Source organism: Aquarana catesbeiana, linkage group LG09 (genome assembly GCF_042186555.1).
Source record: "Aquarana catesbeiana isolate 2022-GZ linkage group LG09, ASM4218655v1, whole genome shotgun sequence".
NCBI classification, from domain to species: domain Eukaryota; kingdom Metazoa; phylum Chordata; class Amphibia; order Anura; family Ranidae; genus Aquarana; species Aquarana catesbeiana.
In genome coordinates, this window is record NC_133332.1 from 292,040,213 (window position 1) to 292,053,517 (window position 13,305).

The 13,305-nt window shown below is 42.1% G+C and overlaps 1 protein-coding gene and 1 pseudogene across 17 annotated transcripts in view; one reads left to right on the plus strand and one right to left on the minus strand.

Moving 5' to 3' along the window:
• DNM1 (dynamin 1) overlaps positions 1–13,305 on the plus strand; it is a 278,440-nt gene that overhangs the window by 161,158 nt on the left and 103,977 nt on the right. For all 17 annotated transcript variants that reach the window (XR_012236097.1, XR_012236096.1, XR_012236099.1 and 14 more), the window contains exons 11-13: positions 8,622–8,708; positions 11,465–11,535; positions 13,251–13,302. Coding sequence is in view for 14 of the 17 variants with exons in the window: in XM_073600424.1 (XP_073456525.1) it covers positions 8,622–8,708; positions 11,465–11,535; positions 13,251–13,302 (210 nt within the window). In the remaining 3 variants the exon portion in view is untranslated. The remainder of the gene's footprint in view (positions 1–8,621; positions 8,709–11,464; positions 11,536–13,250; positions 13,303–13,305) is intronic.
• Positions 1,014–1,117, minus strand: LOC141109066 (U2 spliceosomal RNA; annotated as a pseudogene).

Sequence of the window (13,305 nt, forward strand, 5' to 3'; positions counted from 1 at the left end):
AAAAAAATGTGCACACATAAAGAGTGAAACACAAAAAAATGCAACGGATACACAAGCTCTCTAAAATCAGAGGGCCTTGCCCTGAATCCCCCGGGGCGCGGGGACAAGGGTACTTACACTTGGTCCATCTGGCCGAAACCAGACGGACCCCGTTCTCTGGAGGGCCTGCCGAAACAGACCCACACAAGTACTAGGTGGGGCTCCCCTGAAGGGAGACCCCATGAGAGAGGGCGAACCAAGCCAAAAGGCCATGTCCACCCCTTCCCAAGATTTTCAGGGCAGGCCCGAGGACCTGCAACCCTACTCATCACACAGTGCAACAAACCGTGTACAACACAAAAATACAAAAAGTAACAAACATCGGCAATAAATAAAAAAAGTGGAGAGGAGAGTGAAAAGGTGGCCATTGTGTGAAACAACGACCAGGCCCTCCGGCCAGGAATAATAAATTCCTCTGGTCCCAGCCAAAAGGTACGGCCCAAGAGGCAGGTGCTAAAAAAGCATGTTCTATGGTGCGGTGACCATGGTGCCAAACATCAACACTGACCCTCACTCACTGTGATCTTATGGCACCCCTGGACTGCGACTCCAGGGGCACATACTCCATAGGCTTTCAGGACCAACCCTGACCAACGACCCAGACCAAAGCAGCCCCCACTCCAAGCAGAAAGGCATAAAGTTCAGGGAGCTTGGTGAGAGCCCTTTACCATCGGGCCTCACCGTCGCTCCCATCACTCCTTCCTAATTACATTCGGGGAATACTAACTGCTCCTCCCCCCCATCTAGAGAGGAGCTGGTGTTCTCTCCCGGAAAACTGTCCGTAGCTAGAGCTACCACAATCTAGGCCAGAAGGCCAGGGACCCAACCCTCTGGCCAGACCCAGATGCAGCACCCATCCTCACCAGGAGCACCCTTCCAGCCGGCTCAGACTCACCCATAGGCCGGCCCCCAGTATCTGTCGGGCAGCTCGGTGTAGTCCCTGCTGAAACCGTCCTTCCAGGCACTATAACACCATTGGATTTGCTGGCCCTCCCCTTGAGAGTAGCACAGCGCCTCCTCTGGAAACTGATAAGAACAGATACTACACTTCATCTTAGCCAAAAGGCCGAGAAGCGATCTTACGTTACCATGCTTGCTGGGAACCACACAGAGCTAAGAGAGAGACCGCATCAATGGGCGCTTTGATTTTCATGTTCCTTTTCTACCCATCCCCACCAAACACACCCCTGGACTACTTTTGTTGGTTCAGAAGTGGCATTGAATCCTGATTGGCTGAAATTCAATCCTAGTTGGTCATCATGCTTCTCACATAAGAATTAGAATTTCCGATGCCTTCCTGTCTACCATGTTTATGGTTGTTAAGTAAGCAACCCTTTTTGATCCTAGCATAACCAGTTCCAACATTAGCATGTCAAGGACCCCTGACCAGGTGGTGACACAAAGTCTGATATGGCTCTCTGCAAACAAAAGGGTAACTTAGCTATCACCTGCCTATTAAAGACATCAAACAGCTTTTAAGAAACAGGAAAAAAGAAGTCTTGTAAGCCGGGCCCATTTCTCATCATGATATCACAAAATATATTATGTACATCATCCTCCCGTAAAAACGTGTGTGTATATATATATATATATATATATATATATATATATATATATATATATACACATACATACATACATACACCCATATACGTCTAATGGGGCATGGTAATTTATTTAGATAGTCCTCGCAATGGTTCCTTTGAAACCCCTTGATATAAATATGAAGCTCAATATTTCCACATCACTGCCTACTTTCGGGTTTAGGGCATGTGCATGCGTGCCCCCCAGCTGGCTCCCGCTGTGATTGTACCCAGCGGGAGCCTGTCAGCAGGGAGCCTGTACCAGCTATATATCAAGTAGGAAAAAAGTACTTTATTTTAATTAAAATAATTACAGTGCCATTATCCACATATAGAAATAGAAGGGACAATGTAAATTAAACAGTGTGTGTTTAGTATCACTTTAAATTTCATTAGTATCTATATTTTTGGGGAAAAAAAGGATTCTCCATAACCCTTAGTTTAAACAACATATTAGTCATTCTAATAAGAAAGTCCAGCACTTCCTGCTCACTTGTTGACTGACTCTACAGATAGAAAATCTGGATGGGTCCACCTCTGCTAGCACAGAAGGAAGACTCTAAATTCTTCTATGCAAACAGAAAAATCAGCGCTACTACCTATGTAACATTATGATGACAGAGCTCCCGGGTGCTCGATCCACAGTTGTTAGCGGAGTAGAATAATGTTAGGAGCAACAACTGGTGTGCAGATCATCTTTTCTACATCTAAATTCTTCCACTGTGTGTGTGTGTAATCACAGGATAGTCACAACATAACAATATACCACTTTGAGTAGTAGCCTCTAAATCTCTCCAATTTGGACACATATGTTACGGATAGAAAATATTTTTAAAATCTGTTTAATGTGTTTTATATATTTTAAATGTCACATGACATTAAAGGCACTTTCACACTGAGGCGCGGGGGCGTCCGTGGTAAAGCGCCACTAGATTTAGCAATGCTTTTCCATAGTTTAGAGGCGCTTTTCGGCCACTAGCGGCCGAATAATATTATTATTATTATTACCCAGCTTGTCCCTAGGTAACAGTTATTGTGGACCTCTGTATTGCCTAGTCAGAACAAGTCACCAGGTTCACTTTATTGTCCCCCTCCCCAGCTGAAGATATTTACTTTTCTTTTTCCCCTCTTCACTCATTTGTTTCCTGCAGGAAAAATACATCATTGACAAAGCACAGGTTTTCTAGGTCTAGGCAAAAATATCTAAAACTATTAACATAAGAACAAAAAAGGCCCAGAATTCCCTGGGGGCAGTCCTTTTACTGAGCTCAGGCCCAACCCCATCTGGGTTTTAGGGGTTCAACCAGAAAGGGAGGAGGCATCTTAATACCACCTCACCGTCTATCAATTGCCCTCTGAAAAACAATCCACCATGGATCATTCTTCAGAGGGCTACCATTCGTGTAAAGGACCCCTTAATGTTGTTTATTGAATGGCATAACTTTAGAAAAAACTGTGTCTATGGATTGCAGCTTTGTCTACAGAAATCATCAGGGACAGCTCTTACCTGCTGTAGTCTGTAGACACCGCTATTCTCTTATGTGCTGTAGTCTGTAGACACCGCTGTTCCCTTATATGCTGTAGTCTATAGACACTGCTGTTCCCTTATATGCTGTAGTCTATAGACACTGCTGTTCCCTTATATGCTGTAGTCTAGACACCGCTGTTCCCTTATATTCTGTAGTCTATAGACACTGCCTTTCCCTTATATGCTGTAGTCTATAGACACTACTGTTCCCTTATATTCTGTAGTCTGTAGACACTGCTGTTCCCTTATATGCTGTAGTCTAGACACCGCTGTACCTAGAGATCGTCATTGGCAGAAACTTGTAATGGAAACCACCAGTTTTCACACGAGAATAAATGTGCAAGGTATAGAATAAACATGATTTTATGATTATACAGCCTCATATTATCTCCACATTGGTTTAATCAAAAACATAAAAGGGAGATATTTAGTTTCTCAGATAAAAACCCGTCTCATTATATAAGAGAGATGGACTGTACATTGATAGCTGTTGACAGTTTCAGCATCATAATTGAGGAATTAATTATCTAGTACCCGTAAAGTAGAGTCTGAGCGCCATGGCTGAATTTGTAAACATCTTTGAAGCGTCTTGTTTTTTTCCCTGAAGGGAGGATTGTTGGGGATTCCTAACCGCTCTCTGTTCCCGTTTTGTATGTCTTCGCTTCCCCTGAAGGAAACAGGAAGGCTTGTTGCCATGACAACTCAGGAGTTTAGACGCATAAGCCAGAACTTACAGAAGAACCATGATGGAGATAGTCAAATATTTTAGTTAGCATTCCAGGGTAGTTTGTTTATGGTGTAAATTACTGGTAGCCCACAGGGTTTAGAAATGTCCCTCTCTTTCATTCACAGGGGGAATCTAAGATAAGGATAGGCACATTGGCACAGCTGGCAAAGATGGCATTTGCCAGATGCTTGATGCTTATAAAACGTGCCTATTGTGTTTAGGCATGTCAAGTGCTTGGGCATTAATTAATTTAATTGGCTATAATAAAAATGTATTCTGGCCATTGAAATCAATTAATGCTCAAGGGCTAAACGCGCTTTTAGACCTGTTTACACACGTCAAGAGTTTTTTTCAGCCAAAACACTGCTGCTTCTGGACACACTGGCAGTGGGTTATTTAATGCTTCTAAAAGCCTGTGTGTGCAGGCAGAAAAAAAACACCAGATTCCCCTAACAGCAGAATTAAAAACATCCAGTGTGCATGAGGGTTAAGTGAGAATTATGCCGCGTACACACGAGCGGACTTTACGGCAGACTTTGCCCGGCGGACTTTTCAACGGACTTTATGACGGATTTTCTGAATGAACGGACTTGCCTACACACAATCCACCAAAGTCTGTCGAATTCGTACGTGATGACTTACGACAGGACTAAAACAAGGAAGTTCATAGCCAGTAGCCAATAGCTGCCCTAGCGTGGCTTTTAGTCTGTCGAACTAACATACAGACGAGCAGACTTTTCAACCGGACTCGAGTTCGACGGATAGATTTAAAACATGTTTCAAATCTAAGTCCGTCCAACTTTTGAGAAAACAAAGTCCGCTGGAGCCCACACACGATCGAATTGTCCGAAGAAATCCCATCCGCCGGGCAAAGTCTGCCGTAAAGTCCGCTCGTGTGTACGCGGCATAAGACTGCTTTCACACCTGAGCAGAGCGATTTTCCCGCATGTTTTTGTGAGCATTTTTGTGCACATTATATATATATATATATATATATATATATATATATATATATATATATATATATATATATATATATATATATATATATATATATATATACATATATATATATATATATATATATATACATATATATATATATATATATATATATATATATACATATATATATATATATATATATATATATATATATATATATATATATATATATATATACATATATATATATATATATATATATATATATATATATATATATATAATATAATTTTAGAAACATTTTTTAAGTGTTTTACATGTGTATTCAACCTTCGGGGTTTTTTTTTTGGTTTTTTTTGACCAATGAAAAGCACAAGGAGGAGGAGATCAGTCACAAGGACCCAGAATTTTTGGCACCATCAGCATGTATTTTCTGTACTTGTTGAAAATGTTCTGAATTTGCCTGAAATGTTCAAAGCAATTCAGCCACCACATCTAAGGATTTACCAGTCAGCTAGGATAGAAGCTAGGACACAAACAATGGGAACAGAGAACAGTTAGGAATCTCCAAAAATGTCCTACTTTCAGGGAAAAAACTGGACACTTCAAAGATTTTTACAAATGCAGCCTCAGCACTCAGATTCTGCTTTACAGGTACTACATCATTTAATCCTCAATTATGATACTGAAACTTTTAACAGTCCACCTCTCTTATAGCTGAAAAATCATACATTTTTGTTTTGGGGTTTAGATACACTTTAACGCCTAGTTTTTTTTTTTTCCTGCAGTTGGAAATAGTTTCTCATGATAGCCCTTAAAGCGGAACTAAACCCTCCTATCCTTTACAGCCAAAGAAGCGGCCATCTTAGTCTCTGTTTGACCCCCAGATGCTGTGGTTTCACATGTGATTATTTATGACACCAGCCATTTGATGACTTGACATTTTGGTTGGGAGCACAAACAAATGTGATAGATATGATTCACGGCATGCCTTGAATTCAACTGTTTTGGGAAACAGTTAAATCTCAATGATTCACTTGCTTGTGAGCAGGGGTGAGTTCATGCAAGGATCATAAAGATTCCCATACCATGGAAAAGGGACTTGTAAAAATTACACAAGGCCCATTTTTCAATGCAGCAAACAGAAAACAAAGACTCCTGCGCACAGGTGGATCACCATATGGAGATGCGCAGGAACACAGGCCTTGCTGCCCTCAAGGATGGGGAACCCTAGTGCAAACCGAGACAAAAGAAAAACAAGGGCGCACCAGCCTTGTGTATTAACTTTTTAAAAAAAGATTTATTAAAAATGATTAAAAGAAACAACTCACAAGCAATGGGTAGAAGAGGCACAACACGAAGTGTACCGACAGCCAGCATGCGACTATAGGATGAGCGATGCCTTCCAAAGATCGTGGAGAGATGCATACACATCACAATCAGCTAACACGTTTCGAAGGGAAAGTCCCTTCTTCGTCAGAGCTATGCAATGATCCCTCCTTCAGCAGTCACTCCTTATAAATGCCTGAGTGTCAATGAAACAAGGGTGGGATATAGGGCTCCTCCCCCTCAGGGGATCCCTCCCTCTTAAGGTTGCTAGCTAAAGAGAGAGATGATTTGTTCATATTTCATGTCTGAGGTTTACAACCACTTTACGTTGAAATCGGTCATAAGGCACTTATATACAGTATGTGTTTTTCAATATATTACATAACAATTCTTTTACCAATAACAGTGTCCAACCTATTAAACTCTAAACTGTTCTAAAACATATTTGCTAAGATTTCAAACATATACAGTAACATAGCAGGTAAGATTCAATAAGCTGGACAATTCCTAATACAAATGTTGCACATACTGCCTGCCATTGAGTCCTGCCTGCCATTAGGTCCACACATCACATGGCAGGAGTGCAGTTAAAAATATTAATGCCCCCTTTACACTATGCCATTAGATTGCGGTGCTCTACATACGAGTTGTGTGTTGCATTAAGACAGCTATTTTATCAAGAATGGGCTGCCAGTACATGAAACGGAATAAAAAACAGGCCTGCCTTTTTTTTCTTTGCAGCAGACCACAATGCAAGGCACATATGTTGTGGTGTATTGCAGTGTGAGTTTTTGGCACCTACTGTACGTGCATTGGGGTGCCATTCTAAATGCCTTGTGTTATCATTATGGTAAAACGTACCGCAACACATAGATCTGAAGGAGGCCCAAAGGTTAACTATACTTTTAAATAATTTAATCCTTAAGACCCCACTACCCATTCTCACTCACCTTAGATCAGTGAGTATCAGTGAGTGCGGTCCAAGAGCCTACACCATATCAGAGGGTGCTCAGCCAGAGAAGCCTCCCAGCAGGCTTACATGTAGACAGCTTTTGTATTAAAGTTTATGAAGAACTCCGTACCTCTGACACTTTACACTAGGAGTATCCAACCCTTTGACTTTTCTGGGCCATATTGGAGGAAGAGGAATTGTCTTGAACCACACATAAAATACATTAACAATAAGGAGAGCTGATGAGCAGTTCCTCCTGCGTCTCAGCGGGTAGGTGCAGCCGCCAGGCCCGTTCACTATAACGCCAGTGACGCTGGCGGCCGCACCTATTCACGGCTCTCTGCACAGTCAGCTATTACCTATGGTGATTGCTCCTGGATGCAGACAAAGTGTGTCCAGCAGTGATCACCAAAGGTAATTGCTGGCTGTGTCGAGAGCCGCAAATAGGTGCAGCTGCCAGTGAGCCGTCATAGTGAACAGGGCCATCAGCCACACCTCCTCGCTAAGAGCCACAGGAGGAACCGCTGCTACAGTTCCTCAATGTAGGCTACCATGGCTGCTATGTTTACACGGCGTCCCCAGTGTCCCTACATACGTGCATTGGACCGGGCTTGTCTGTGTCTCCAAAGTGGCTGCTGGGCTTGCACGGCATTGTCGTCCCTTCAGATGGGCCCAGGCCACATGCTAAACTCTCTGGGGCCGCATGCATCCCGCGAGCCTTGGGTTCTACACCCCTGCTTTACACCCTGGCATTGCATCTCTCTGCTACCCAGCACCCATATCACTGTACTCATCTGCTCCTCTGGCTCAGAACCTCCCTGTCATTCAGCACCCATACCACTGCAACCTTGACGCTGAACTCCAACAATTTAGACTCTGCACCTTTGTGACACACAGCACCCGGGACACTGTATTTATCAGCCACCTGGCTACTCTGCCACTGCATACTCCACCACTGCCCCCATTGTCACATATGCAGGGACATGCAGAGGGGAAGAGAGGCTGAGTCTGGACTTTCTGGGCTGTCTGCTCACTTCCTCCTCCCTCTGGACTAGCAATGAGATAGGTCAATACATATACTAAAAATGAGGCCTATTGTCTTTGATGCCAAAATATTTCCTACAGACACAGGCAGGAAGTCTGAGGTTAAATTATGAGCTTGCAAAGGAAGCCTGGCAAAATATGGAGCTATTGCCCTTACCCAACCAGATTTCTTTCCCCCTTTGTCTTAGGCACTCATATTGATGGCAATGGACCATTCGTTTTCTCTGCTTACTCAAATTTTTTTTAATATGAAGTAATCTTTTGTGTTTTCTGCTTCTACCCTGCATGCTGCATTTAGGCAATCTTTTCACCATGTGTAACCCTAATCCCTTTATTTCGGGGATATTCCCCATCTTCTAAGATGTGTGTTGCTTGCCTTGTTTGCACTGTAGATTATTAAATGTGTATACAGTATGCTCAGCCATTCAGTCGTTTCTAGCTTTGTCCCACACAGATGTAAATTGTCTCCTGCAGCTCAGCCAGTATCCCCACCTACGGGAGGAGATGGAACGGATCGTCACTACATATATTCGGGAGCGAGAGGGGAGGACAAAAGACCAGGTGGGTAGCCGGAAAAAGGTGTATTTGAACCCTACATCTATCTTTTTCAGTGTTTTAAGGCAAATTATAATTTGAACTTCACTTCTTTCATTTTGTTTCTTTCATATGATTTATGTCAAAGCTTTTTATTACAAATAAACATTTAGTACAGGGTGCTTCCATGATATTCAGTTTGCAATGCCTGGAAACTCGTTGACAGGCTTTTTACAACTGAACAGCAGTGGTCCTGCCCTTGTAAAAATGGTAGGAGGCGTGTCTCTCCTGTGTGACTAACTTTGCAGTGTGTTTAATCTGATCTCTCTGCTATTTAGAACCTTTTCACTTCATCAGCCTCCAAAAGCTGTTGTTTTTAGTCAGCTATACATACATGGTAAATATAAAATATTAAAGTAGAAGGTTAGGCTGTACAACACCCCACTATATAAGCACAACTCAAATACCTTTTTTCTGTGTGATCACATGACTGCAGAGCCCTGGCTTCTCTGTGCAATGTGCAAGGCCAACAACAGGGCAGAATTCCAAACATATCTGCAGCGTTCACTGCTGTAGGCATTGTTGGAGGGTTGAGAGACTACTCCCAGCAGATGGAGCTTTGCGGTCAAGTGACCACTTAAAAAACTGTGGGAAAAAATTATTTAAATGGTGAAGCATGCTATATTGTATGCAGCGCAATGGGGAGCAATGAAAAAGAAGCTTTTACAAATTGGGGTTTTGGAAAGTTTATACTACTTCTTCAAACTTAAAGTGGTTGTAAAGCCTTAAGGTTAAGGTGAAAAACCATCTGTGCTGCAGCTCCCCCAGACCTCCCCCGTTTTCTTACAAAAATTGTAGACTATGCCAGAGATGGGACAGTCAAAAGAGCCATATGATTGAGCCACTGGGAAATAGTAATGGAAAATTCAAAGAACAAAGGCATAAAAAAATATATAATTTTATTAGTGAAAAATTCATGTAAAAAAAAAATAGGAACAATCCCTCCACCCTACACCATCTAAAATGACAATGTTGTCAAAATCTAAAACCGTCTAGACGCCATCCATGCATACATACTCCCACACATCACATCGTGATTCAAATCATATATATATAGTGTCACTATGAAATGGAGGGGTAAGATGAAGCTGTATATAGATGGCGTGGATCTGATTGCCGGAGTGAGGTTTGGAGACAGTGTCCGGGAACACTCAGTGGTGTCTGTCGCATATGCACTGGAGCGACTTATAGACACATCTGTTGTGGTTTCTCCTCAAGCAAAATTGGCGGGTCACCATGAAGGGTTTGTAAGGAAGGAGGACTGATTTTTCACTTCACTGGCAGCACGTCTGTCTGATCTGTGCAGCTCTCCAATCGACCCCTGTCGTGTCACCTGTCTCTCCAGTATGCATAGGACATTATCCTACCTTGCCAGTTTATGCAATGTTGCCACACACATCGGTTGATGTTTTCCCAGTTGGCTTATGCCACTTGCTATTTATTATCATCATCGCACTTTATGCTTAAAACATGCAGTCATTGACAACAGTTACTTGCCATTTCTTTGCAGCATTTATGGTCTATTTTCGAGTAACTGTCAGCATGATGTTCATTTGATCCTGCCATTGTTTGCAGCTCTTCAGTCATTCCAGCCTCCCATTGCCAACATTTGGCATACATTGGCTTTTGAGACTGACAGAGCTATCCTTGCCAACTATATACAGCTTCATCTTGCCCCCTCCATTTCATAGTGACACTATATATATGATTTGAATCATGATGTGATGTGTGGAGTATGGGAGTATGTATGCACGGATGGCAGACGGTTTTAGATTTTGACAACGTTGTCATTTTAGATGGTGGAAGGTAGAGGAATTGTTTCTGTTTTTTGACATTCATTTTTCACTAATAAAATTATATATTTTTTGATGCATTTGTTCTTTAAATTTTTGATTACTATTTCCCAGTGGCTCAATCATATGGCTCTTTTGACTGTCCCCTCTCGCCGGGAGGGCGTACATGGACGTCTTCTTGTGCTTGCGCTGCCCGCGCGCCCTGCTGTGATCACCAAGTCCTTGGGACTTGGCTGATCGGAGTAAAGGGCTGATCATGGCCCTTGACCACGTGATCAGCTGTCAGCCAATGACAGCTGATCGCATGATGTAAACAGAAGCCAGTAATTGGCTTTTTTTTTTCCCTCACTTTGATAGCATGAGGAGAAAAAAATAAAGCCGTTTATCAGCTTCTGTAAAAGGAACATGGGTCTCACACAGTGACCACCAGTACTGCTAATCAGTGCCACCTATCAGTGCCCATCAGTGCTGTCTTATCAGTGCCTATCAGTGCAGCCTATCAGTGCCCATCAGTGCAGCCTCATCAGGGCACATCAATGAAGGAGAAAATTTACCTGTTTGCAAAATTTTACAAACTATGAAAACAGTTTATTTTTTGTTTGTTTAACAAAAAATAAAAAAAAACAGTGGTGATTAAATACCACCAAAAGAAAGCTCTATTTGTGTGGGGAAAAAAAAAAGATAAAAATGTCATATGGATACAGTGTAGCATGACCGCACAATTGTCATTCAAAGAGTGACAGCGCTGAAAGATGAAAATTGGCCTGGGCAGGAAGGGGGTCAAAGTGCCCAGTAAGCAAGTAGTTAATATGATTTTTATGTGGTTGATAGTGTCTCTTCCAAAGAAAACTCAAACTACATGTATATTTTGTTTTTTGCTGCACCATGTACTGTACAGTGTATTAAGCGTATTGTCTTTTGTTCTTACAGGTTATGCTGCTGATTGACATAGAACTGGCTTACATGAACACTAACCATGAGGATTTCATTGGCTTTGCTAAGTAAGAGGCTATTGTTCCAACAACAAATACAACACTATATTAGTCATATTTACAGTACTTCACTATGAAATCACATCCTCATGGAAGAGATATATTTTGTTATTTCCAAACTAATGCTAAAAAAAAAGGGAAGTAGGCATCATTCTCACGAGGTGGATCCACTGCCTCGGAGTCCGCCTCTGTCCGCCAGCTCAGCGAGAGATCTCTCCGTTGATCTCCGCTGAGCCGGCGGATGACAGGTCCCTCTCTGCTCACTGAGCGGGGAGGGGCCTGTCGAGCGCCGCTGCTTCCTATGGAGGGATCGGACGAAAACAGACAGCATGTCTGTTTTCATCAGATCTCATCCGATCCGCCAGAGATGGATGCGAACATAGGGGCATCGTCTGCTTTTAGTGGATCGGACGGGGTCAGATGTCAGCGAACATGTCACCGCTGACACCTGTCGCTCCATAGACTAGCATGGATCGCCGTTCACGTCCGTCGTCAAAACTGACAGGCGGACCTGAACGGTCCGACAGTGTGAAAGTGGCCTTACGGTTAAAGTGTATGTAAGCCCAAAATCTATTTTTAGAATGTTTCGCATCATACCCCATCAAGTACATCTATTTCACTCAATAGAAAAAATAAACAAATAGAAAACCTCCATATACACAATCCTTTACCCACAGTTGATCCAGAAGTTCTTAAAGTGTAAGTTCACCTTTTCAAAAAGATTTTCCTCTCCATCCCCCGGTCCCTTCAGTGCCCACACAGCTGGTGTAGCGGTCTGGGGATCCTTGCTGTTCTTCCCCTTCTTTCTGCAGGGCTTCTGAGACACATCTGAGAAATTCCGATTGGTCAACACTAGCACAGAGTATTTCTCAGTCTGTCCTGGAAGCACTGCAGATAGAAGAGAGAAAAGAGTAGAGAAATCAAACCCCTGGACAGCTATACTATCTGCATGGGCACTGACAGCTCATCACCCATGGAGGTAAGTTCAGCAGGGGTCGGCTGGGGGAGGGGGGTCTTGTGGTGATTGTGTATAGTGTCGGTTACATTTTTCATTTTTTCTAAAAAGGTGAACTAACCCTTTTAAGCCAGTTATTTTCTATAGTTTTTTTGTCCTAAACATAATGAAGAAAATATATTAAAAATATATATTTTCTTAAGATGCCGTTGGTATAAAAGAATGGTAAAAATATGACAACTGGTATGGAAAACTTGTAGTGCTGAACGCATATGGGTGATTTTAGCCTTGTGATCCTGCAAGTGATCTCAGGACAAAAGTCCTGCTTCGAACAGTTGCACGGTGAGCATTTGCTGCAGTTTTTTTTTTTTTTTTTTGAGTTCTCTGATTTTAGTGAAAGTAAATGATTAATCACAACTTGTAGTACAATGAAACAATTTTTTTGTTTAAGGCTTTGCAGAACCCAGAGACAGAAATTACGGCTTTGACATTTCTCTCAAGAAAGCTTTTTAAAAAGAACTTTTTCAGAAAAAGTTTGCTCACCTTTCTTTTCTTTGTTGGTATTAGGGCTAGGTTGTGGGCCGCATTCTACTGTTATTTATACATAAAATACAGATTTACCTTATAAACTATAACATCCTTTGTCCTTTTGCTTTGAGTATTTTCTGAAAAATCGCTTTCAATCATATGTAATCGGGTGAACATGACATCATATAGTCAGTTACTTAACATTCGCTCATGTGACAAGAAAATGTGCTCTTTATTATAGTGCGCAGCAAAGGAGCAGCCAAACGAACAAGAAGAAAGCATCTGGAAACCAGGTG